Source organism: Pleurodeles waltl, chromosome 2_2 (assembly GCF_031143425.1).
Source record: "Pleurodeles waltl isolate 20211129_DDA chromosome 2_2, aPleWal1.hap1.20221129, whole genome shotgun sequence".
NCBI classification, from domain to species: Eukaryota; Metazoa; Chordata; class Amphibia; order Caudata; family Salamandridae; genus Pleurodeles; species Pleurodeles waltl.
The window spans coordinates 513037624-513063380 of record NC_090439.1 but is presented as its reverse complement, the minus strand read 5'-3'; the positions used below and the strand labels follow the sequence as shown (position 1 = coordinate 513063380).

Sequence of the window (25757 nt, the reverse complement as noted above, 5' to 3'; positions counted from 1 at the left end):
CAGTTCTACTCATAGGAGTTTTGTTGCCCTGGTATCATTTTATTTGTTAAAATTTACTGAATACTTCTAGATTGGTGTGAGATTTTTGTCATGTTTTGTTTTCACTTTATTCTTGTTTGAACACTGCATAAATACTTTACCCAGTGCCTCTAAGTTAAGCCTAACTGCTGTGCCAAACTATCATCGGGGTAAGCACAGATTACCTTGGTGACTTTTTGTGGTTAACCCCCACAAAGTTTGTGGTTATTGCTTTAGAAGGGTTTAATCCCCTGCAACTAATGACCCAATTTCTTACACTGCCCCTCCGAAGGGCTTGCTGTTGTGCAACAGGCCAGAGTTCTGCACCTGAGCCTTAACAGTTTCCTCCTTCATGCATGGAATTTGAGCAGCAATAGCTGAACATCTTCAACCTTCCTCTGGAGGTGGTTGATGTCATCTTGGCAGCCAGGTTTCTCTTGACAAAAGCTGTATGCACTTGTTGTGACAAATGTCTGCTTTGGTGCAGCACACACCAGATTGATCCCCTCCAGGCTAAGTTATCTGACGTCCTACTGTTTACTTTCTCTTGCCTGGCAAGGTTTTTCTTTGGGCATAGTTAAACAATACCTGTTAGCATTTTTGGCCATTTTACAGTTGCCAGACTGCCCACATTGTTTAAGTCTGCGATTCTGATGCATTTTTTGAAAGATCTCCCAACACTTTTGCTTCCTCTCTCTTCTTTTTTTCATGCCTTAATAGGAGCTTGACTTGGTTATCATATATTTATGTGCACTCCTTTTGAACCACGTGCAGCTGCTCACTCTCAAGACTGTGTTCCTCATCAATAGCACCTCAGCGCAGGAAGTGAGTGAGTTTCAGGCTCTCTGTGTTAACCCTCTGTACACCACCTTGTATCCAGACAAACTGGTTCTGCTGATGTAAGCATCCTCCTTACCAAAAAGTGTGACACCATTCCTAAAACAATTACCATTCTTACACTTAATGCTCCACCTCACTCCTCTAAGGAGGAGGAAAGACTCCTTCACTTGGACCCCGAAAGAGCACTAAGCTTTTACGTCGATCGCACCAAAGTTCATCAGGTGAACCATCAGCTCTTTGTGGCGTTCACTGGGGTAAAAAAGGAAAGAGGACCATTTTCCGTTGGATCATTTTCTGCATTAAGATCTGCTATGCATTGGCCAAAACGCAGCTTTCAGATCTGTGAGGCATTTCCCCCAGGGTCAAAGCTGCTACCACTGCGTTGGCAGGTGGAATTGTTGTCCTGGACATCTGCCAGGGGGAAGCGTGGGCTTGCTCCATATGTCCATGAAGCACTACTCAACAGCTAGTATCACCAAAAGGAGCATTTCGCCTGCTTGGTCCTACAAGACCTTCTTGGATTGAGACAGTTCACAGATCTACTTCCTAAGTAGGTACTGCTCTGGTAGCTATTCAAAACGTGAGGAGTCTGCGGTTGGAAGACTCAGAAGAACCAGTTATTTACCTCTGGTAACGCTGTTTCTGGTTTAGACTCCATCTAAGCTCAGGTTCCTCACTGACCCTCCCATCTTTCTCATTATGTAATGTGGGCTTTACCTGTTAATAAGATTGCAAGGCTAGGAATCTACACACTGGTAAAACCCATTTTGCTGTTGGGGCTCTGCATCTGAGGGCATGGACAGTCTTGAAAGCAACTGACATTGACACACAGGAGTGGAGCCTATATAGGGCGTGCATGTCATTTCCAGAGCGGAACAGCGTCATTGCGGAGTCCTTGGCACAACCTACTAATGCACAAAGGTTTCTGGCTCCAGTCTGACACCTGGGGAATGTTCAAACGGTGATGAATCTGTGGTTAGCAATTGTCTCTACCTGACAGAGGGTTACCCATGGTAAGTAACTTGCTCGTTAAGTATTTTGATATTTACATTAAGTTTATGAAGAGTGTCTGCTTTGCCTTTGTTGTTTTTATGTAGTTATATTTGTTGTCATTAGCATATGATTTTTCTATGAGTACAGTTTGTATGTTCCTGATGCTCTTACAGTGATGCTTAGTAAATGAGGCTGAAGGCCTTGTATACCTTTGATTTCGTGAAATGTATAAACCATGTTCTATACCTAAGTTCAATTTTGGTTGTCTACTTTGGGCTTAAATTGCTAACAGCCTGCTAAATTTCATGAAAAATTACTAAAACTTATTTATAGCAAACTACAGACCAGATCTAATCTGATAGTGTTTTTATTTTCGTAAAAACAAATTGTTTTACTTCTGCCCAGCAATTTTTGCTCTATCACAGATCAAAATTTAGCACCAAGATTTCAAACAATCAACATCTAATTGTAGTAAAGAAATAAATGTGGGTGAAGCAGACATCTGTTAATTTAGGTGTACAGATTTGCCAAATGGGTCAAAGGTGTCCGACCCAGTCACCGACAATTATTGCAAATGACTCTTAATCTGCAGTAATCATGTGAATCCGCCATGCCGTCTCACATATACACCTGTCACCACTGTTAGAGTATGTAGTTCAGGGCACACATGAGGAAGGGAAGAAGATTAGAATGACCACCTGCCTCCAGGTCATCACTGACACTTTCCAACCCTGGTGTGATAGTGTTGTATTCTTGTTTTTCTTTCAATGAGCCAAATACACTAAAACACCTTAAATTATTTGTAGGTGTAAAGGTCAGGATTGGACACCAGTGTACATAATGACCTGGAGTGAAGATGTCACTCTGAAGGAGTTTGGTGGTTAGAAAAAGCGGGATGTATGTCTTGATGTCATCTGTAGTTTTGTCTGTGCACATTCCTTCACCCTAGCCATCGGTGTCATCAGTGTTGTTAGGCTGAGAGTTTTGGGGTTGTTCAATCTCTACTGGAATTTGTAGAGAAGTATTGGATGAATCAACAACAAGTTAGTGAAATCTATGAAAGTCTGGACTGCCTTAACCATCATGAAGGCCTCCTAATGAAATATTGCCTCGACCTTTTGGGCTATTTTATAATGCACATAGGGTGCACTTCTTTGGTTAGTTATTCGCCTTTAACTGGATGCCTCCTGCACAGTGTGCTTTATCACAATGAATGTGCTGCTCCCGTCGCACCTGCAAATTCATACCTATCCTGGGGCAGCGGGTTAGTGAAAGGCAGATCTACTGTTAGAGGCTTCCAGTCCACCTTTCACTCTGCAAGAAGCAACATGGCATGTATTTGAAAGGGGATAGAGATCCTTCTGCATTCAAGTGACGTGAGGGATCCTTGTGAGTTATTCCCCCGTCCCCCTTCCAAGGGATGCCCTTAGGGGCACACTGACTCTGCAGCACCTCTGTGTGGTACAAGGCAGTGCTCCTCATGACAGCCTCTTTGGTGCTGCACCTACCTCTTTAATAATGCAGGTGGAGAGAAAGTGTCTCCTCATTTGAATAAGGCCAGGCTCCCATAGAAATGAGGGAATGCCCCTTTAAGATTGTGCTGAAGCTGCCTATGCACCAGCATGATTTGTATTGTAGGAGGCGCTGTGCAAACACCAAAGTGCTGGAGATGCAAAAAACAGGTGAACATGCTCATTGCACCTCTGGGGCACTTTTGATGATAAAGTGCCAGGTGAGGTTCTAAGTTCTCGAAATTCCAATGAACACTTGTGGAAGATGTACTTATCCAACTTAGCAGCATAGGTGGTGGACTCAGAAATGCAATTGACTACTTAATGAATCAGATGTGCTTGTTGTATTCTTGTATGTGTGATTGGTTCACCTTTCATCTGTATACTCATAAATGCACAAACAACCAGGTCTCTGAAAACTTTGTTTATGAAGAATTTTATGCTCCCAGGGTGTCCGAATAGCCTGACTTGACACTCATAAATGCTGCATGTGGTTCCCCCATTTGTCTCCCTCTCTGACTCAGGAGTTCTGATGAGACGTGTAGTTGAAGTACCCATTCCCAGACACATATCACAAGGTCTGGGGGCTTAAAGCAGAAGTGGGAGCTCTAGGTGCGGGAACAGGTACAAGAACGGGCTAATGAATAAGTTTGGTCTTGAGATTACAAAAGTTATTATTAAATACACACTTTTCTAAGTACTAAGGGTCTTTTGGCTAGTATTTAAATCTCTAAAAGCACACAACTGCACCTGGTATGGTGATATATGCAACAATAACCTTCTCCCTGACCTGATGCTCAGTGTCACAGATTGCATCAAGAACGGCATCCATGAGAATGCATTGATAAATTTTTCACACATGGCCTGCCAGGGGTGCTATGAACATACAATAGGAGTCTTCTAAAGCAGTAGATCCAGATTCAATATTCATTAAACCCTTGCCGTTTTAGATGATACTATAGAATGTCGGTGATTTTTCGTGGGGGTTGCAGATGTAGTAGTGTTGATCCTCTGTGCCGCAGAAAAGACCCTAGATGCTAAAAATTCTTAGTTGACAGGGATACTGGGCTAAAGAATACCGCAGCACCGTTCTACACTAGACATATACAGTGTAATAGGTTTTTTTTATTTGCAGATATTGCTTTTTTAAACCTTTATGCTGTTGACTTAATTCTCCTCAGGTATACATCTATGGGCTTGCAAAAGAAAATGGATGCTGTTGCCCAATATTGTAAATCAAAGTCTTTACGTATAAATATTGAGAAGACAAACGTAATGATATTAGAGAAAACTAACAACCAACATATGCATGGTATCTATACAATAGAAGAATTTAGCAATTTACAAGGTATAAATTCCTTGTCTGCTTTTTACTAATCATTTTAATTGGACAGGATCTTTTCAATCATTAAAAGTAAGAACTACTTTAACTATAGGGGTCGTACCGAAGTTTAATAAGATATATGGAAGGGGGGGTTTCATTATCCACTCTCATTACTGTGTTTTCCTTAAAAAAGTCAACACATGGTATGGTGCAGAAGGTTTATAGTATAGCCTGGTAACCCACTGCTGGAGGCTATACTGGTTGTTAAAGGCCCTGAAACTGGGTTATAGGACAACACCTGCAGCGCAGGCCTATAACAAAGAAGAGGGCCTTTAACAACTGTTATAGCCTGAGACTGTAGAATGTTCTAAATTAAAAAGGAAGCAACATAAAGACAAAATTGGACTGTTGGAGCAGAAGGCCTAAACCAGCTATTAGAAGCCAGGAGCTACTCCATTGTCTTCATTAGAGCTCTCAACATTCCAGTGTTCCAATTGAATTTAAAAGCCCCTGGCGAACAACTTGAAAGTGCACCACTAAAAATAATATTCAGCTTATCTAAGCATTCCACGCTGTTAAGCATGAACTAAATTGCACTGCATGGACAGATCTTGCAGGTATGTGTCTGCTATACTTTTTTAATAAGTTATCACTGTAACAAAATCCAAATAAAATATCTAATTCATGGTGGTGTGAATTGCAGGGTGGCGAGAGATGATGGACTTGTTCCTTAAATAAAATCATAAGTCCATGCAAAGGAAAACACAGGATTTATGGTAATATAAAGTCATGGGAACTGGTCCCAGTTAAAACAATGTTAAAAATCAGCTGTTATGGAATGTCAGAATAGGAATGTTGAACATTTGACAATGAATGACACTAAAGCCATCTATTCACTTAATATTAGGATCTCTGGGAAGCAAGTGTTTCGGTAAATGTATATATGTGTGTTTGTGTGTGTATATGTATGTTTGTGATATCAACATATAGATCTCAACTTACGTTTAAGGGTTTTAAAAATAATATTAGATTGTAACCACATTTTCTCTATGCAAGAGCTTCACCAAACATTCAAGGGAATGACGTAAAATGTCTTTGCTTACTCAATGCTAAATGTACTTTACCATGTAATTTAATTGATTGTTTTTTATTCACTGATATTCGTACCATTTTAAAACTATATTTCTTTTTTAATTATGACACTTTAACTTGGAAGAATTGTTAATATTCATGTTTCAGGTCTGTCAGTAGCTTTAGTATGATTTATGGATGCTGTTGCTAGCGGGATTGACAAAAGTACACTCTGTTAGTTTGTGATGCATTTAATCTACTTTAAATAGATTTTTATCTATCTAAGTTTATTTTGTTTCTTTTCTTTTAATGACATAGTTGTCTCAATAAATGTACATTTGGCATATATACCATTTTCTGATTTTATTGTTTCTTTCAGATGTATAATTTCACACATTTTGCAATGGCTTTAAATGAATTGGACAAAGACATGGAAAGTATTATTCCTAAAACAGACTGTAGGCTGCGACCTGATATAAGAGCCATGGAGAATGGAGACATTGGTAAGGTTATCGAAATTAATTAATTAAATAGTTTAAACACTGTCAGTATCGAATTCTGAACACACAGGCAATGATGCCTAAAGTAGGAGATTTTATATTGTAACAAACAACGTCCTACGATTTCAAAGTGAAGGATTGGACTCAGTTTATCACATGCATGCAGTCCTTGTTATTATTTTGTTAATGTAAGGAAACAATGTAAGTGAGGCATAGGAGAAGCATAAGTATTTTCTCAGATCAAACAAACCTGGTGGCTGATGTTAAGTAGGCCTGAGAATGAGTGTCTGGAACTCACTCAACCCCATCCACTGGATGGAACCAGACTTTTCAGAAAAGACCTGAAAACTGGACTGATACTGAGTGTCCTCATCTAGTGATTGAAAAATAAAGGACCAGAACCCAGCCTTGATCAACTGAACATGTAACTCTGCCTATTTAATTTTTTCATCTTTAGGAGATACCAAGCCTATTAAAAGCTCTAACTAAATAGTCAATAAAAAGCTAATGATGGGTATGAGTACTGTTGCAACTGGTTCCACCCATTTAGTCCGCCAAGAATTTTTGTTTTTGATCACCCAGTTGTGGATTTTTTTTTACTATGGATGAAACTCAGTACTTATGTTTCACCAACAGTAATTTCATGATAAATGGACTGTGTGTTTATCCCCAGTGCCCACCTTTAAAGATGAGACCTCTGCAACAGAGCTTTGGTAAGGGGCACTTGGTTGGTTACACATTAAACCTATGTGCGGGCTGTGCGTGGGAAACTTCCATCCTTCATAGCCCAGTAACTGGTCGCAGGGGACTCTGCAAGGTTAGATGTTAACCTGTAATAGGCCATAAATTATTTATGGGCACTCATAGGTAAGGTCAGTAGAACTTACTGGTTTGTCTTCAGTGTCACTGTATTATACACATAAGGAGAAACCTGCCTTAAATTGTAGTTTTGTGACTGCTGTGGATGTGCACGCAGTGGGGTTAGATGGCCCTGTGGGGCAAGATGGCCTTGACGTACCCCCCTTATCTACACCTCCAGCCCCACTAGCACCATTTCTGAATAGGTTGGTGGGGGCTGAGCCTAGGCAGATGAGAGGAGGGCTGAGAATGAGATGATGAGAGGCAGCAGCGCCCAGCTCCTGACTGTGTGTATTGATGGTCTCTCCAACCTGACCCTCCTTATAGTGGATCGATCCCCACTCCACTGACAGACTGGATACATCCCCCATACCCTCAGAGAAAGACACTGTACTACTACTGCATTTTTTACTCAATGCTGCAGTTTGTTCAACAACTTTGATGTTTAATTTAAGGTTTACCCTATGCAGTAATGTTTGAGCATGCTATTATAAGTACTGTATCAATTGCTTATTCAAAATGTGAATAAACACATTTAAAAAAGTGTAGTTTTGCATGCCTTTGGCCTACAATGTCGAGTAAGGTGTCACACTGGGGTGAAACGTGCTCCAGGTTTGAATATGCAGGTCCCAATAACTCACATGTACATCGTGTTATATTGTTATATTCCTCCAGCCAGTGAAACCAGCTCCTTAAAAGGTATGACACTTTTTAGGCCAGCAGGCCTGTTGCATAGGTTCTAGGTGCCTAAGGCTCACCACCAGGAGCAAAATGAGCCCAAGAAGGTTAAAATCAGCCGATCGAGTTCTAAGATATACATCCCAAAAAGATTTGACCCTTGACCCCAAATCAACAGAGCGCCTGGAGCTCCACTGCATTTCTATGAGAAACACAAAAAATGCAGCCATAGGTAGATTGGCTAAAATGTAATTGTTTGGCTTTAACAGAAAGATCAGATATATTTGATACAACCATAGTCTCAAGCAGAGGGGGCAAATTAGGCTATCCTATTACCTTACCCTCTCTTCCATCCTGTGTTTTTTGTAATGACATTTTTAAAATGAATTAGTCATCAGGTTGATTAATCGAACTTCATGAATTCCTTTGATGTTGATGGTGAATGTCACATAATGTATGTTGTTCCTATTTATCCGTTCCACGTCCTCTTTTTTTCCATTTTGGCAACCTATTTTGTGTGGAAACCTCTGCCACTCCCCTCTTCCATTTTAAGGACTGTTTATCCCTCCTACTTTATCCCTCCTTCTGTTTTCTCGTTCTCCTCTACCTTCTCCTTTACTTCAGCCTTATGTTTCTTTTTATTTGTACTTTGTGGGAAGGACCTCTATAATCTTTCTGTAGTCCCCACACACACCTCTCATTCAGAGACCTTTTAATGCTTTCGTAGAATATATTCTGTGTAATAAGTGGGCAGTAAAGAGCCAAAATCAGTTAATTTCTTTTTTTTTTTTTTTGCAAACTTGGTGAATCTTGGAGTACCTGGTGGTCTAGACTTAGAACACCTAATAATAAACCTGTGTGTGAGTCTTTCAGAATAGTAGAGTTCTAAATAAGTTGTTGTATTTGTTGAGTAACTATATTTTCAAGTAGCTTTGCCTGGTATGGTAGTAATGATGTCGACCTATATTTAGCAGAGTATTTGGCATCCAAAAAGGTTGATAAAGGCCTTCAAAAGCATGCTTGCAGCAATATGATCATGGACAGATTGCAATGTTGTCTGCTTCACAAGGTGTACAAACTTACATGGACAAGTGTCTAACGGAACCATATATGCCCAACAAAGGTTTGAACATTTAGTAAACCTTTCAAATCAGTAGGTGAACCATTATTATTATCTACTGTCAAGCCCAAGTTAAAATATTCAAAATATGAAGAACATTTATTTAGAATATTCAGGATCTTATTCTAGACTAAAGTCCTTTAGCAGTAGTTGAGAGATTGAGAAGGAGCTACCATATTATTACGGGCATTGAAATGTGTAAGAGAATTCAAAGAATATTTTTAGGGTGACTTCAATAAAAGTGTATCTTTTCATCTCTAATATTGCAGTTGTAACCGCAGGTTTGATCTCCGTATACAACTCACCTATCATATAGGCAAGTTTACAAAGGTAACCCAAGAGTTACCGCTTTTGCTACAGCAAGGAACTACTTACACAATTTAAGGCCTTGCTGAAATCCATTAGTGCAGTAGAGTGAAAGTGCTTGCTAGTAGTGATAAGCTTAGAAGAACAGATAATCCCTTTCAAAAGCCTCTGAAGACCTCAGGGGTGATTTTCTGAATAAGTTTCTTATTTTTGAAAACTGAAGATTTATGGACCCTTAAAAATGGACTGTGCCTGTTGCAAGGATACTTTTAAATCAAACAGCAAGAGAGGACCCACAGGTTGGTCTGTTTTATGTTAGACTTTTCGTCCAGCCTTCAGTCCTACAGCCACTGAGGATTTACTTTGTTTAATAAGATTGAAGTTGAAAACATGTGTGACCATTTCACATCTCCCCACTGGATAAGCTAATGCCACGTGTGTTACTGTTCCGCGAGGCTGGTACAGATTAGTCATATAACCAGCCCATAATCACAGATTGGATGTTAAAGTACATTATTTACATATTTGCTTAAATTATCATACCTAATGCACATTTTTCACTCTCAATTTGATTTAAGCCTACATGGCAAGCTATATGTTCCTGTACTGAGGTTCCTGTAAGAAAGTAGCCTCTTTCTAGCATGATTACCCCCATTTTTGGCCTGGTTGTCAGTGTTTGTCAGTGTGTTTTTACTGTCTTACTGGGATCCTACTATCCAGGACCCCAGTGCTCATAGTTTGTGGTCTATGTGTGTTGTCAGTATGCTTGACTGCGCCACTGGAGTTCTGCTAACCAGAACTCCAGTGCTTATGCTCTCTCTGTGTACCAAATTTGTCACTATAGTTTAGTGACTCCATATTCCATTTCTGATTGGCACACTGGACCCCCCTTACAAGTCCCTAGTATATTGTATCTAGGTACCCAGGGCATTGGGGTTACAGAAGATCCTTATGGGCTGCAGCATTTCTTTTGCCACCCATAAGGAGCTCATACAAACAGTCCTTCAGGACTGCCACTGCAACCTGCGTGAAATAGTGCACACACTATTTTACAGCCATTTTGTCACTGCACCAGGTAACTTATAAGTCACCTATATGTCTAACCTTCATTTACTGAAGGCTAGGTGCCAAGTTACCATGTGTGAGGGCACCCTTGCACTAGCAAAGGTGCCCCCATGTTGTCCAGGGCCAATTCCCCGAACTTTGTGAGTGTGGGTACACCATTATAATTGTGCACTACATATATGTCAATACATATATATAGCTTCACAATGGTAACTCTGAATATGGCCATGTGAGGTTTCTAAGATTGTGAAATTGAACCCCCAATCCAAAGCTGGTATTGGGGGCCAATTCCATGCACCCTGGGGGCTCCACCGTAGGCCCCCAGCTGCTGACACCTCACAGACAGGTTTCTGCCCACCTGGGGATTGAGCAGCTCAATCCCAGGAAGGCAGAACAATGCTTTTCCTTTAGAAGAGGGGTGTTACACCCTCTCCCATTGGAAATAGGTGTTACAGGCATGGGAGGGGTATCCTCCCAGAGCCTCCGGAAATGCTTAGAAGGGCACAAACGGTGCCCTCCTTGCATAATCCAGTCTATACCGGTTCAGGGACCCCCAGTCCCTGCTCTGGTGCGAAACTGAACAAAGGAAAGGGAAGTGACCACTCCCCTGTACATCACCACCCCAGGGGTGGTGCCCAGAGCTCCTCCAGAGTGTCCTGGGCGTTAGCCATCTTGGATTCCAAAGTGGGGACCCTCTTGGAGCATCTGAATGGCCAGTGCCAGCAGGTGACATCAGAGACCCCTCCTGATAGGTGCATACCAGGGTAGGTAGTCAAACTCCCTCTCAGGGCTATTTACGGTCTCTCCTCTGGGTGTTTCCTCGGATTCGGTTTGCAAGACTCCACCAGGACTCCTCTGCTTCAGCTTCTGACCATCGGATCAACCGCAGACTGCTCCAGGAACTGCTGTAACTGCAACAAAGTATCCAGGAAGGCTACTGTGACCTGAAACTTCAGCTCCAGCCAGCAACTGCAACAGTTTCCAAGGTATGCACACTCTGAGGACTGCCTGTCTTCACCCTGCACCAGAAGAACCAAATAAATGTCCTGCAGAGTGACTGAGTCACTTCTCTGCTTCAGCAGGCACCTCTCTGAGATGATGATCGGTACTCTGGGACTCCTCTCCTGTTGACAAGCGTGATCCCTGGAACACAGGTGTTGGATCAAAGTTATCCTGACTGTCCAAAGGTCCAGCTGTCCAAATTTGGTGGAGGTAAGAGCTTGCCTCCCCATGCCAGACAGTACCCCTGTATATATTGTCTTCTGCAGCTCCTTGAGCTTCAGTGCACTTCTTCCAAAAGTTCTTCGTGCACTGCATAGCCCAGGTCCCCGGCACTCTATCCTGCAACGCGCAGCTCTCTGATTTGTTCTCCGGCAGTGTGGGATCCTCCTGTGTAGGTCTGCCACGACGACACTTTGCAACTCCTTTGTCCCCATTTCCTGGGACTCCTGTGGGTGCTGCCTGGTCTTCTGAGGGCTCTCTGAAGTGCTGGGAGCCCCCTCTGTCTCCTCAGTCCGAGTTGAGACCCCCATGTCCCTTCTGAGTCCAGGCAGCTCCCCTTTGACGCAAAATGCGTTCTTGCATGAACTAAGGCTTTTTGGCGGAATCCAGCGACGCAAACAGTCTGCATCCAACAACTCACCAAGCAGGAACCCACAGCTATATTCTTTGGTGTATTTCTGTACTTTTGTTCCAACCGGAGAATCCACTTTTGCACCTTCTTCTAGGTGGACAGGGGCTGCTGTTCTTCCTGGTCTCTTCATTGACTTCTGGACTTGGTCTCCTCTCTCCACAGGTCTTCTGGTCCAGGATTCCATAGTTGGTTGTTTGCAGTCTTGCTTGGTTCTTGCATAATTCTTCATCACAACTTGTAGTGTGTTCTGAGGAAACTTGCTGTACTTTACTCCTGCTTTCCTGGGCTCTGGGGTGGGGTATTTTACTTACCTTTGGTGTTTTCTTACACTCCCAGTGCCCCTCTACACACACTTGCCTAGGGGGAAATCCAACTTTCACATTCAACTATTTTAGTATATGGTTTGTGTTGCCCCTAGGCCCATTGCAACCTATTGTATTTTTCACTGTTTTCACTATTCTATGACTGTTTACTTACCTGATTTTGTTTACTAGAGTATATATTGTGTATAATACTTACCTCCAGAAGGAGTGTTGCCTCTGAGATATTTTTGGCCTTGTGTCACTAAAATAATGTACCTTTATTTTTGGTATCACTGAGTATTGTCTTTTAATGTGTATAAGTACTGTGTGACTATAGTGGTATTGCAAGAGCTTTGCATGTCTCCTAGTTCAGCGTTGGCTGCTCTGCTACAGCTCCCTCTAGACAGCCTAAGTTGCTAGAACACTGCCTACATTTCACTAATAAGGGATTACTGGACCTGGTATAAGGTGTAAGTACCTTAGGTACCCACTACAAACCAGACCAGCCTCCTACAGTTCCACAGTAAAATACTACACTGTGAAGGGTTGAGAGGTGTGCTAAAGAAATTGGGTATTAGCAACCGCCAACTGCTGTGTTACATCTTAAGGAATATTACAAGAAGTAGCTGTGTGTGTCCATTTCTGAGTATACATCTAACTAAAACATATAAAACGTATACAGGACATTTTCCTTAAATGGTTCTGCACTTGCAAACACTTTGTCAGGAAACAAGTTTCCAGAGGTAATCCATTTTTAGCTTTTTGATGGAGAGAGAAATCTTCCCAGGGTTTAATGGATGCTCCAGGATATCTTTCAGCTACAAAAGATAAGTGTGTGGAAAGGTAAATCCTGGTAATGTTGGCCCTCCTTTGCCAAGCCCCCCTATCATTTTCTGGTATTTAGTTTGTTAGCCGCTTGCATATCTGATCCAATATCACTGCCTTCCAAGAAGGTTGATTAAGTATATACCAGTAAGAGGAGAAATCTCTCTATGCAGCAGTAATACATCTTCCAGAACTGGGTAGCCGAGGTCAAATCTACCATAGGGGAGTATTACTGTATCCCACTTAACTCTTATTTGTGTGTCTGGCCAAGGCAAACTTGATATCATGATACAGAGGCTACTGAAGTACTGTTAAGTAAGGGGAAAATTAATATTCGGTAATAGTTTCAGGAACCAAACAACAACAACCATTTTTCCAGTCATATCCCATCAGTAAATGGCATTGGAAGTTAAGGCCATCTATCAATTTGAGGTTCCAGATATTCAACTGACACTCTATAACTGAATGTGTTCACAGCTGCTCCATTGATACACATACCAAGGTATTAAACCTCATCTCAGTACCCCAAAACCTTGCTTCTGACTCTATCTCATGTAAGTGGAAAAGACTGAATTTTGCCCAGTTTATCTTTAGTCCAGGATTCCCTACCTAACATACATTTTAGTCACTGAGTGGGCGCAAAATGAAAGCAGAATGTGGAGCATACAATATTTATATTGTCTACGTACAGGTTAATTGCATTCTTTTGAGAAGGGAAACATGTCTTGTAGTTTAAAAAAAAATGCTGCATGACAGGTGCCTACAGCTCCTCCTGATTCAGTATGGCATGGAAACTAATACATCGTACATCTACAGAGATAAATGTCCTGAGACGTATACAACGATGCACAAGAATTAGCCCATCTAGTACAAAATGGGACACTATTGTATTAGAGATGCAGGCCAAGACTAATGAGGTGCCACCCTCTATAAATGAGATGAGAACCTATGCAATGTGAATGTGGAACAAGAGGATGTTGCTTTGAGACCCACACGATGAACAGAAAATGAATACAACCTGCTACATGGTGGCGGCGACTGATAAATAGGGCAGAGTGAGAACAGGGTGGGAAAGGACTTCAAAGGGTTGATGAACACTAAATCACAACAGATGAGAACATAGCCATATCAAGATACCAAATTATCCTCTTTAAGTACTCTCATAAATGCACAGTGGTCATGTTATGGTCATAGTACCTTATAAGCTAATCGCTCAGTTTATTGAATATCTTTAGAACGTGGGGAAAATATATCCATGTGGTAAATATCAGAATCCTGTATTGTGTTTATGTGGAATGTATGCATCATACGAAAAAACTATAAAGGAGACATAATATTGAATTGTGGTGAACTTACACATATCGTACAATCTGCTCTGATTTGGGTTTGTCCCACACCCAGCTCTTTACAAAGTTTAGATGCACCTATTACAGGTTTTGTTCAGTAGAAGATGGGGTTTCAGCGATGATTGATGATTTTGAGACAGGCCCCATTTGTTGTATGAACATTTTTAAACTTGATGAACCAGAAAACTCAGCATTAACCAATTTATTAGGATTAGGCTTGAAAAGTAAGATAGTTTCTGCTGGTAGATGACGGTCACAAAAATACTGGTAAGTAATATCTCTAATCCAAGGTTGAATTTGCATAACTGATTAAAATATGCTGCATACTTGGAGAACTATTAGCTAAAAGCTCTATGTGAAGAACAAGAATGGACTATATAGCTTTTTAAAAGCAGAATCATGGTATTTAGCAGATGTTTGCTATTTGACAAGTAACTGCATCAGATACATATTTCTTATCAATACTTTCAGCAGCAGATTCCTCACCTTGTGAATAATCCCCATTTGATCCAGAGCAGTACTCCTGTGCACCTCTTGGTGGCATGGTACGGCTTCGCACAGATGTCGCTCCGCTTCGGGACCACCGGCCAGTGGAGCCGCATATAAGCACCACCCATTGACCTAAGTTCCTTTCTTTCGTTGCCTTCAGATGCAGATCCCAAAGTTCTCCCTGGTCTTTGACCAGACTTTATATCAAAATTTGTTTGCAAGGAAAATGTCATCCACTAAAACCACAGGATTCAAGCTATGCAGGGACTTTTGCAATCAAATTCCTAGGACTTACCCTCATGAAGTTTATTTGTGTTTTTTGTGGTGAGGCCACGACTCCAAGACCTTTGGCAAAGGCCATGCAGGAACACAAAGCCAAATTGTAGCTCACCAAGCAAAAGAAAACTCTGCACTGTGATTGGCCAAGGATGAACAGAAGGGCTTGTTCCCACTTTCGTAGTAGGTCCGTGGCAGTTATTTTTCATGGTAGAAGTCTTCAGGTAAGTCGAAGAAAAAAAATCCAAAGAAGTCCAGGTGGAAAACTGCCCCTTCGCACCACTAGCATGCCTCCTAGCCCCCGATCTCCATAAGATTAAATTCCAAATCTAGTTCCTACACACCTTGAGTTTTCATGCTTGTCGTTGAAGCAAGTAGAAACCTTCATGGAGGCTATGTTGCCGATTTTCGGTACCTTACTCACTTCCTCTGGCTTGCCTTTTGGCCCTAAGAACCGCAGGTGCCACCAGTAGGACTCACTGATGGGTCCACCCTTGTGTGTGCCACTTTGACCTATTTTGGGTTCAGTCAAAAACTCCAGTGCCTTCTTCAGTTCTGGCACCACCTCTTGCACCGGTCCTGCTTCCATTGATGCTGATGCCAACTACATCACTGCTGGAGGAAAATATACATCCTATTGTGCTAATGACCTTAGCCAAAGTTGCACTTTACACTGACCGGTGCACTACCTTTTGAAAACTCATCTTATTCTGATATCTTGCTCTTACCACTTGCAGTGGTTCCCCTACTTTTTGTCTGATGTTTGATGAAACTTTAAAGTGCATTTTGTTCATGCTAATCGGGTCCCCAGTGCCAGTGTTCCTTCCCCAACACAAGACAACTGGACACTTGATCCCGAAGTGACAGAGAAGTGTGGCACAATGGTTAGAGCGGCAGACCCTGATGCAGATATCTGGCCCGGGACCAGGGTTCAATTCCCGCCTCGGCGGGTCTTGGGCTCAATTCCCTTGGACCAGATAATTCTCGCCTCAGTGCCTAATCTAATTAATGGGTCCCACTCTGTAACTCTGGGTAATAGCTTGCTTAATCTCCACAACGGCCCTGACAGCGCTTGGATGCCTGGCTTCACCCTGGGGGTGCCCAGGAGTAGGCGCCTCACAGGAAAAAGCCAGGAGGGGTTCCACTGCGGTATGCGTACAGTGTCTTGAGACCCTAACGGATGAATAGTGCGCTATACAAGTGCGAAGTTTACAGTTTTTACAAGGCCTTTAGCACATCTGTAAGTACCTAGTAAGTGGTACCTCTGGTACCTAGGGCATAGGTACTAAAGAGGGTCCATAAGAGCTGCAGCATACCTTGTGCAATTCTAAGGGACCCAGAACCAAACTCATACAAATTGCCATTGCAGGCTGCGTGGCAAGGTGCTCTAAAAAGGGAAAACACAACATGACACACACTTGTGTGCCTTGTCCCCTAACACTGCATGCAGTATTTGTAACACACCCCTACACCAGCCCCTACAGCCCTAAGGCAGTGTGCATTATATTACACGTGAGGGCATATCTGCCTGCGAAGATATGCCCCTGTGCTGGCCAGTTCAATTAATGACAGTGAACAGGGAAGCCATCTTAAGGTGTGCACTGGTCAAAAAGAGTTTTCCAGCTGCATAATGGCTTCACTGAAACCTATGCTGTTTGGTATCAAACACCTCGTATTAATAAACCCACTCTGATTCCAGTGTTCCCCAATTACTAGTGGGCTTACTGACTGGTTCTGAGCAGCCCGCCACCATAGACGAGTTTCGGACCCCCCGGCGTGCAAGCCTATGCTCTTGGGTGGTCCGGAAAAAAGCCTTCTGTGGCATAGGGTGTTACACACCCTTCCAACAGGATGACCTGTAAATCAGCATTCCAAGTCGGGGTTTCAAAGAGCCCATTGCCTTTGGTATGCGAAGGAATCTGGTCTCCCTCAGAGGTGAAGGGATGCACCTTCGCCCTGACCAGGGTCCATTTGGTGCTTGGACAGGTGGGAAAATTAGCTCACCTTGGGTTTGCCAACTGCGGACTTTCTGACACAGCCTGCAGCCTCTTTGTGCAGGCCCCCTCTACTGAGAGGACTCTGGACTGCTAAAACTTGACACCGGAAAGCACCATAGCACCCGTTGTCCCTAGCCCTGAGTTTAAGTGGGCCAGTGGTGCCAAAGTGTTCGCCAGACCCTCCAAATCCAAAGCCCACCTTGGGTTTGCCAAATGTGAACTTTCTGATGCCGCCTGCAGCCTCTTTGTGCAGATCCCCTCAACCGCGAGTGTCTCCGGGTACAAAAATCCAACACCTCAGGACACCTCTGCACTTAGCCACGCCAGCCTGAGGAGAAGCGGACCTAAGATGTCTCTACGTCCCCGAGCATTGTGAGACCTGAGCCCCCTTGCTGGTTCAGCAGGACTGGTCCCCAGTCCCAGCTTGCAGCCTCTTTTTGTCCAGACCGATCCCCATTAACTTCAGAGGGACACCCAATGCTGAATTGCACCTCAGCACAGAGCTACCTCAGTGCTGTCCGAGATGACCTGTTGGTGCTGCCTTGGACCCTGCTCCATATTCACCTTTAAGTCCAGAAGATTGGTCTTGTAAGTTGCTGTAAATTAACTGTTTGCTGCATATGCCTTTCCTCCATAGGATAACTTTACTGCTCCAGAAATTGCGCTGTGTTGATTTTCAAACCTGTACAAATTCCTAACTTAGAAATTACTTACCTGATCGTGATGACCTTGGTGCCGAAAATTATGTAAAGATAACTGCAGTTATAGTTGGTGTCAGATTTCTCTGAGTGCGTGTCTTACATACTGCCTTTGTGCGGACAATAGATACTTAGCACTACCCTCTGATATGCCTAACTGCTCGGCTACACTACCACAAAAGAGAGCATTTGGGGTGTCATTTATGCCTCTGTAATTCCTTTGGAGTTTGCCTAGACCTTTCTTTTGAAATGGAGAGTCCAGGTCATTCGAGCTATGATTCTGATGTTTCAGACTCTCTGTCCAGGGTCTTGGTGTTTATTACTTTGAGACTACTGGGATTGTTGACCTGCTGTTGGTGATGCGTACTAGATGGCATATGCGGGCTCTGCACTGGGATCTCAAATCCCAGCGTGCACAACATCTGGAAAATCAGTTGGACTATGTACACATTTCAGAGGAACCTACAAAAGAATCTCAGTGGTGGCTACCGGTCTGCGATTTTATCAGTGGCATGTCTCTCTCCTTACCCTAGCCAGAGATGATGGTCACATATTCATCATCGCTGTGCTGGGGAGGCCATCTGGTACAATACAGATCAGAGTCCTCTTGTCTCTGCCGAAGACTCAGCTTCACGTCAGTTTGTTGAACTTGAGTGAGGTTGATTCGCTTGGCATATAAGACTTTCCTGCACACCAACAAAGGAAGGCTGGTGCAGGTGCTCCCTGACAACACCACCATGTGATACTGGAATATGCAGGGTGGGATAGAGTTTTGGGACTTGTGTCAAGAGGCCCTGTGCCTCGGCAAGGGGTTGAATGGTCAAGGGTTTCTCAGGTTTGTAACCACCGGGTGGGATCTTTAAACACCAGGGCAGGCGAGCTCAGCTGCATGTGCCTAGCAGATCATAAATGACTGTTGCCCCCATTAGGTGGCGCAGGCCGTCTTATAGCATGGGGGACAACCATGGCTTGGTCTTTTTGCCACTGCTGAGAGCACACAATTTCAAATAAAGACTTCTAGCTGCAGATTTCTCACCTTTTGAATATTCCCTAGGCTTCAGAATGGATCCAGAAACTTTCGAGCAGTACCTCGTGCCGTTAGGTGGCACCATGCGGCACAAAACAGACGCTGTTCTGCTCCAGAAATGATGTTTGGGACCTATTTATGACATCAGTCACTTTCTTTTCGTGCCACCAGACATGAATCCAGAGCTCCCCCTCTGTCCCTCAGAGACATTTATCTTTAATTTGTTCTAAAGTGTGTAAGGGCTATCACTTAAAAAAAAAAAAAAACTGGTTTTAAGCTCTGAAGGGACTGTTACAATCAAATGTCTGTGACAGATCCCCACTAGGTATACATTTTGAGTTTAGGTTTTGACCACAACTCCTAGGCCTGCCGGGACTGCATGTTGATGAACCTGAAGACCATCAGAGAACTCGAGGTGAACCTTTACTTTGCCAAGCAAAAAAAAGACTCCTTGCCGGGACCACTCCAAGTAGCGATCGGCATCAAATGTTTGGTCCTAGTCCCATTAGCGTAGTCGACCAAGCCACTCTAAAGGCTGATCTTTGTCGCAGTCCACATCGTCAGATAAGTTGTCTGGTAAGTCAAAAAAGAAGCACAAGAAATTGAACTGGGATTCTGCCCCCTCTTGCCACTCACATTGGCTTGAGCAGGCATGGTGGCAGCGCTACAACCCTCAATCTCACTCACAGTTGGCAGACTTCAGAGCCAATCCCGCAGTTGGTACATGCCCAACTCGGGTTTCCATGTCTAACAGTCACACCACATCAGTTCAAATGCTCCGGCTCTTTGGATCTGGTAGGCCTTTGGGTCCTAAGAAGCTGAGATGCAATCCATTTGGATTACCGCCGGCGGGTTTAGCCTCAGCTCCAGTTGGACCCTCAAAGCCCATCTTGCATCCAATTCGGACACCGATTCCGGTACCATGTGCTATGCCGGGTCCGAGCACTTTGATGTCAATACCCACTCCGTTCACACTAGAGGAAGAGGTCCTCCCTGAAGCCAAATCAGCATTAGTCTAACTTGGACCAAAGTCATGCCTGCGGAGCCACTTTCCTCACTTGAATTACCACCGCCACAATGGAGAACGCACACTGCATTCCTTTTCGGTACAGACTCAGATAACAAATATGACCCTGGTGAAGAGTTTGCTCAACTGTACCAAGATACGTTGTGCAATGACTCACAGGAGGCTAGTGAGCTCGAAACTTCCCTGGTAATATGTCTGCGTCCACCCCGAACCAGCCCCTGAGGAATCCGCCTCCTACGCCATGGTGATGCATAAGGTGGCGGAAGTACTTGACCTCCAGTTCCCCAACTTGGAGGTTGTTGTAGATGGGTTCCACCCATTTAATACTCCAGATATCTTGCATTTTTGATCACCCAGTTTTGGACTTTTTACTGTGGGTGAGTCTCATTACTTGCGTCTCTCCCATGGTAAATACATATTAAATGGACTGGGGGTGTCTACAGACATTGTCTGCCCATTAAGATAAAGCTGCTGTGACGCAGGTAGAGAAAGGTGCAATTGGCTGGTTACACATGAAAACATATGCGCTCGTGTGGGCTACATGCATGTGAGACTATCGTCATGTGCAACCGGGTAGCAAAACACCAGTAGCCTGATGTAGAGGGGGCTTGGCAAGATTAGAAGTTCACCTAGGATAGGCCTTATGATATTAGTGGGCACTCAGTTTGTCAGTATGGTTTACTGTTTTGTCTGCAGTGACATAGTATTATACACATGGGTGAAATCTGCTGTAGAGTGCTTTTTCACTTGCCTTAGGCCTAGAAAGTCGTATAAGGTATGAAACTGGGTTGAAACATCACCCAGTTTCAATACACAGGTCCCAAGACCGTACATATACTCCTTATGGCTCTGGCTCACCTCAGGATTAAAGTCCAAGATTTATTCCACTACTTGCCAGCAGAGGAAACAAAGGCCTCACCACACAAAAGGAGTACTTAACAGTATGTCACACAGCTCCTGAGGAGGAAGGGATGGGAAAGAAATTATGCTCTTGTTAGTTAGCTGTTACACTGTACAAGTGTTAGGACAGGCCAGACCCACCGAAAAAAGAAGAAAGCTCCAACAACTGGAGCCAACACAGGAGGACCCCCCTTTGAAGTTTTGGTGAGAAAGTCCCTAGCAGGATGTCAGCAAGGTGTGGAGCTGATACCCCAGAGATGTGAACAGTGAATTCTTGACACACCAACTTGTACTGCTCCAGGATGCTGTGCTGGAGGTTTGGAACGGGGTGGAGGGGTTATGTGAATCCCCTGATGCTCTAACAGACTAAGGACTACTGTTGAACCCAGGTCCAGTGGGTCTTTCTAAGACTAGAGAAGTCTGTCCATTTACAACCCCTAAAGACAAATTGGGGGAAGAACTTGACTTCTGTGCCCAATTAACAGGGGAAGAGCATAAAAGGACAAGAAAAACAAGAAAGAATGGTTAAGGGAGGTAGTGGAACGCTACTTGCAAAGTACATCACCTTAAAACCTGTTGGAAAGGCGTCGCCATCAGGAGCCAAATGAGCCTGAGATTGTGCAAATCGGCCCAATGGGCCAAGATATTGCAGGAAGAGGATGTTTGCCAGGTCGCAGAGGCAAAGCCAGGCAAGGAGCAGGCTGAACAGTGCAAGAGTGGGCTCACCGCACTGCCCCAATGTGGGAGCCATATTTGAGTATCCTGAGTGGAACTCGGCAACCCCTGCTCTTAAAAAAAAATAAAAAAATAAAAAAACAATAAGGGAAAGCAAAACACTTTGGCTCTCCAGAACCCAGCAGGAGAGCCGGCAATCAAATATGCACTGCTAGCTGGTAGTGCCTTATTTTCATATATTTTCTTGTGGTGGCCACAGGAGGGCAGGGTCCCCACCAACCTGAATTGTGAGTATTGGGGGTGGGTTGCAGGGAGTGCAGCAAACCCTGCCTCCCACCCCAAATCCCAACAGGATTTTCATCACTGTTTTCAAGCATTTCCTAAGGCTGGAGATTTTGCTCTTCAGCTGGAAGTGCCACAGCATCCAGCGGTTGGTTTAATGGCTGCATTTCATGTGGCTTGAAGGTGTATAAAAAGGCACAGACACATGTTGGTATTTTCATTTTGAATACTTTATTAATCATATATGTCTGACAGTGATTTTTGATCAACATTGAAATGCTTTATTGGTAATAGCTTTTCCATTTTAACATTGTTATTGATCATGGCAATATCATGATGGGATTTTTAAAATGTGGTAATTGTTTTTTTCAATGTGGTGATCCCCTGCCAAAGCCAATAGGCCTGTTTTATTTGACATAAATACCTCCTTTGTTGTGATGTTCTATTTCGTATAGGCAGGGGGTAGGCACTGTGCTTGCAGGGAATCATGACCTTTTAGGGTTATGTCTGTTATTTTTGTGTGCCAGCGAAAGGTGATTACTAGCTCAAACCAGCTCCACTGAGTACGTTTTGAACTTTTCTACTTTGCTACCCTGATAGTCAAGTGCCACAACTGGGGTGCTTTGTTCCCAGTAAGGGTAAATTGTAGACCAATTAATAACCCAATGTCTTACATTGGTGCTAAGAGCTGGGATCAGTAGTATGCAGTTCCGATATGATATTTGATAAGTTCAGTTTCACCACACATTACCTATGAATTAATATGCAAACATCAGAGCACCAGGGTCTGAGAGGGGTTCAGAGGTTTATATTTTGAATGATGTGATGTTGGGGTGGGTGTTCACACACTGTTTCTATTTAGAATGTTCCAGGCCATAGTGTCCTTTGAACCTAAGCACTACACTAAGTCTGTATGATGAGGCGGCTTCTATGTAGGTTAGGGACTGAAACAGGTACCTACACCGTAGATCTGGGTGAAGGGGTGGGACCTGCTTCTTGGGTTGTAGAGAATGATTGGGGAGGTCCAGGAAATTTGTGCTCCTCCCATGGACAAGGCAGATTTCCTGTGAGGGAGCTCACCATGAGTCTTATTTTTTTTTTTTTAACAGACTTTTCCCGCCATTGGCACAGGGTGGAAATCACTGGAAGGTTGAGGTGGTAAGGACCCCAGATGTAGGTATGTAGAAGGGGAGGAGGAGTGAATTAGCGAGCTGAGGAGCCACCGCCACCGGAAGACAACGCCACTGTCGACCACCGATAGCGGCTGTTCGGGGCCCCTTGGGGGTAACAGGGCCTGCAGTTCGCTCTGTAGGCACCATCGGCTCAGTTGGCTGCTGCCACTTGCCGCAAGAGATCAAAGGCCACTGCCTTGGAACAACATCAGCGACTCCCTCCTGCTCGCTCTCCTGGCCCATTCTCAGTTAATCAGACAGTGAAACCCGCAGGTCCACCGCTCTCAGTACCACACGCTTGTTGGCCTAAGCCTGCAGGCTGTGCCTGTGCTGCTTGTCCAGGCCAGGTCTCTGGGCAGAGGCCAGAAAGGGAGTCTGTAGGCCAGGTCAGGACGCACGATCAGCACAAGGAGCACCGGGAGTCCATTGCCACACATGGCATCATCAGCTCTGGCGTGTGAGGTATCGGACCAGCTTGAGCTCTCTGGGGTTACCAGGAGGCGTATGGTAAGCGGCGACAGCACGGTAGAATGATTGCTCAGTGGCACCTTACAAGGTAGAGCCCAGCCACATGAAAGCAGCCTTGCTAGGATGAGGTGCAGCTTTTGCAGCCGGTGTTTGATCGCTCCTCTACCCCGTCCCTCCCACCCACATCTCCACCCAGCATTTCCAGAGCTCCCACTCTTCAAAATTGTTTCCTCATAAAAAAACTTTGAGAGTTCATGAGGTAAAGATTGTCGGTTCCTCAACCTCAACACAAAACCTGCTCTAACCAGCTGACAGAGATCTCGTGCATTGGCAGGTGATTCATTCACAATATATTAGGTGCAACAATAGCAAGCTGACAATACTTATTTCTTTTCAATGCACAATTGTGTGGGGGGAAGAACCAGGATAGCCACACAGAGGCTGAGGAAGAGGCAGTGGGTCAGAATCCATACTGCAGCACAGGTGACCTCTTAAAAAAAGAGCAACAATTACCAACTTGGGGAGCAATTGAGAGGCTGTGACAACAAAGAAGGGGAAAGGAAGCGGAAAGTTGTGCCGTTATCACGGAGAGAAAAAGAACCTTTAAAGTTAATGTCAGGAAACAATGAATAACCAGAAAATGAAAAAAGGAACTGCTATCCGTATAAAGTCCCCCAACAATTACAGACATTTGGACAACTATATAGCCAATCTTTCTAACAAATAGGATGTGCAAAATGGCCCAGCAGGTTCATGAGGGCATACTCTCCATAACCCAGATAAGATCACATACGCACAGGCCGTACAACAACAAATCAGAGGAAGCAATAATTCACCTACTCGTACCAACCCCAGGCAGAAATTCCCAACAACTACCCATGTCCAAGAGAACCACATGAGTCAAGGACACCAGGAAGGCCCCCAAATCGGCAGAAGCCACAAATACAGAGGACATATTCAACACCAGGCATTCAGTACACGAGTCGCCGGCAGACAACTCACATCCATCCAGAAAAGGACAATACAGGGAAACACAACTTAGGGCTGGTGCTAGCCTGACAAACTATAATGAAACAAATGGGCACCGCCCCACAGAGCGTAAACAAGGCGACCAAAACTGGTGAGTCAAAACAAAGACCCGCAAATGGGTCATACCTGAAAGGCTTGAAGGTCACAGGGTCACATCAAAACAAGGGAGAGGGGCAGAACGACCCACCACTGAGACAAACCCACCACTTGAATATACAAGGCCACTGTATGAGCTTGCAAGTGATACAGCCACAAGGTGGACACCACAAGACACCTTAGTGGAGAGCTTTCGGTTGGGAATAACAGACACCAGTTGTCGCGCACAGGACACAGGCAGCCCCAACTCAGATGACAGGGTGGATCACATAAAACAGTATTCGCTCCGCAGTATGAATACCGGGGCAATTCATATGTCTTTAATCGATCTAACTACTCAAACATCTTCAGCACATCCCTTCACTATACTTTATCAATAGTGAAGATATAATAAGAATTCAATTTGACTCTGTAGGCCCAGAAACACTGAGAGAATCCACAGTTATAACCTAGAGAAACGCAGGCCTGACAAAAAGAGTGCTACTAGACAGGGAGCTGTTCGGAAACTGGGAAATTACAGTCCAACTTAAGGAAAAGGAAAAATATCCATATGCTTTAAAAAATCAAGCCAATGCCCACCAGAAACAGCCCAAAAAAAAGGAATTCTAATGGGCACGTCAAGTAGCCAGACTAATCTAATATGGAAGAGGTAGAGATCAGAGTCCCCGCTTCACATAATCCTTCTGAAGCAGAGGGCCATCTGTGTGGCATTAAAAGCCTTCTGTCAGTCCATCAAATGGGGCTGATTCGGGTGCTCACATATAATTCTAACGCCACCGTATTGCAACAAACAGTGAGGGGTTGTATCTCAGACCCTGTGCTAGGAGGCGCTGCACATCTGGAAATGGCTGGACTACCGGGGAATTTTCCTGCTGGCAAACCATATGGTGGGCTCTTTGAACACCCAGGTGGCTGATCTCAGCAGTTAGCACCTAGCTGACCATGAGTGGCAATTACACCTAGAGGTGGTGCAAGGTCTCTCGCAAATGTGGAGAACTCTAGCTTTATCTATTTGCCATTGCTGAGAATGTATATTATCAGCATTTCTGCTGTTGGAGTTTCCTTACCATCTCTCATTGGAAGATATATTCCCCTCAAATGGAACTCAGACTCCTGTATACCTTTCCATCGATACCACTCCCACCCGTTGTTTTCAAAAGGATCAGGACCAACCATACCCAAGATATCCTAGGGCTCTGGACTGGGCACCAAGAATACAGTAGCCAAAACT

At 43.9% G+C, this 25757-nt stretch overlaps 1 protein-coding gene across 3 annotated transcripts in view; it reads left to right on the top strand.

The window, feature by feature from the left end:
• The window catches only part of OSBPL1A (oxysterol binding protein like 1A), a 1294449-nt gene that overhangs the window by 1188658 nt on the left and 80034 nt on the right, over nucleotides 1-25757 (top strand). For all 3 annotated transcript variants that reach the window (XM_069220031.1, XM_069220033.1, XM_069220032.1), the window contains one exon: nucleotides 6137-6260. In XM_069220031.1, the coding sequence (XP_069076132.1) occupies nucleotides 6137-6260 (124 nt within the window). The remainder of the gene's footprint in view (nucleotides 1-6136; nucleotides 6261-25757) is intronic.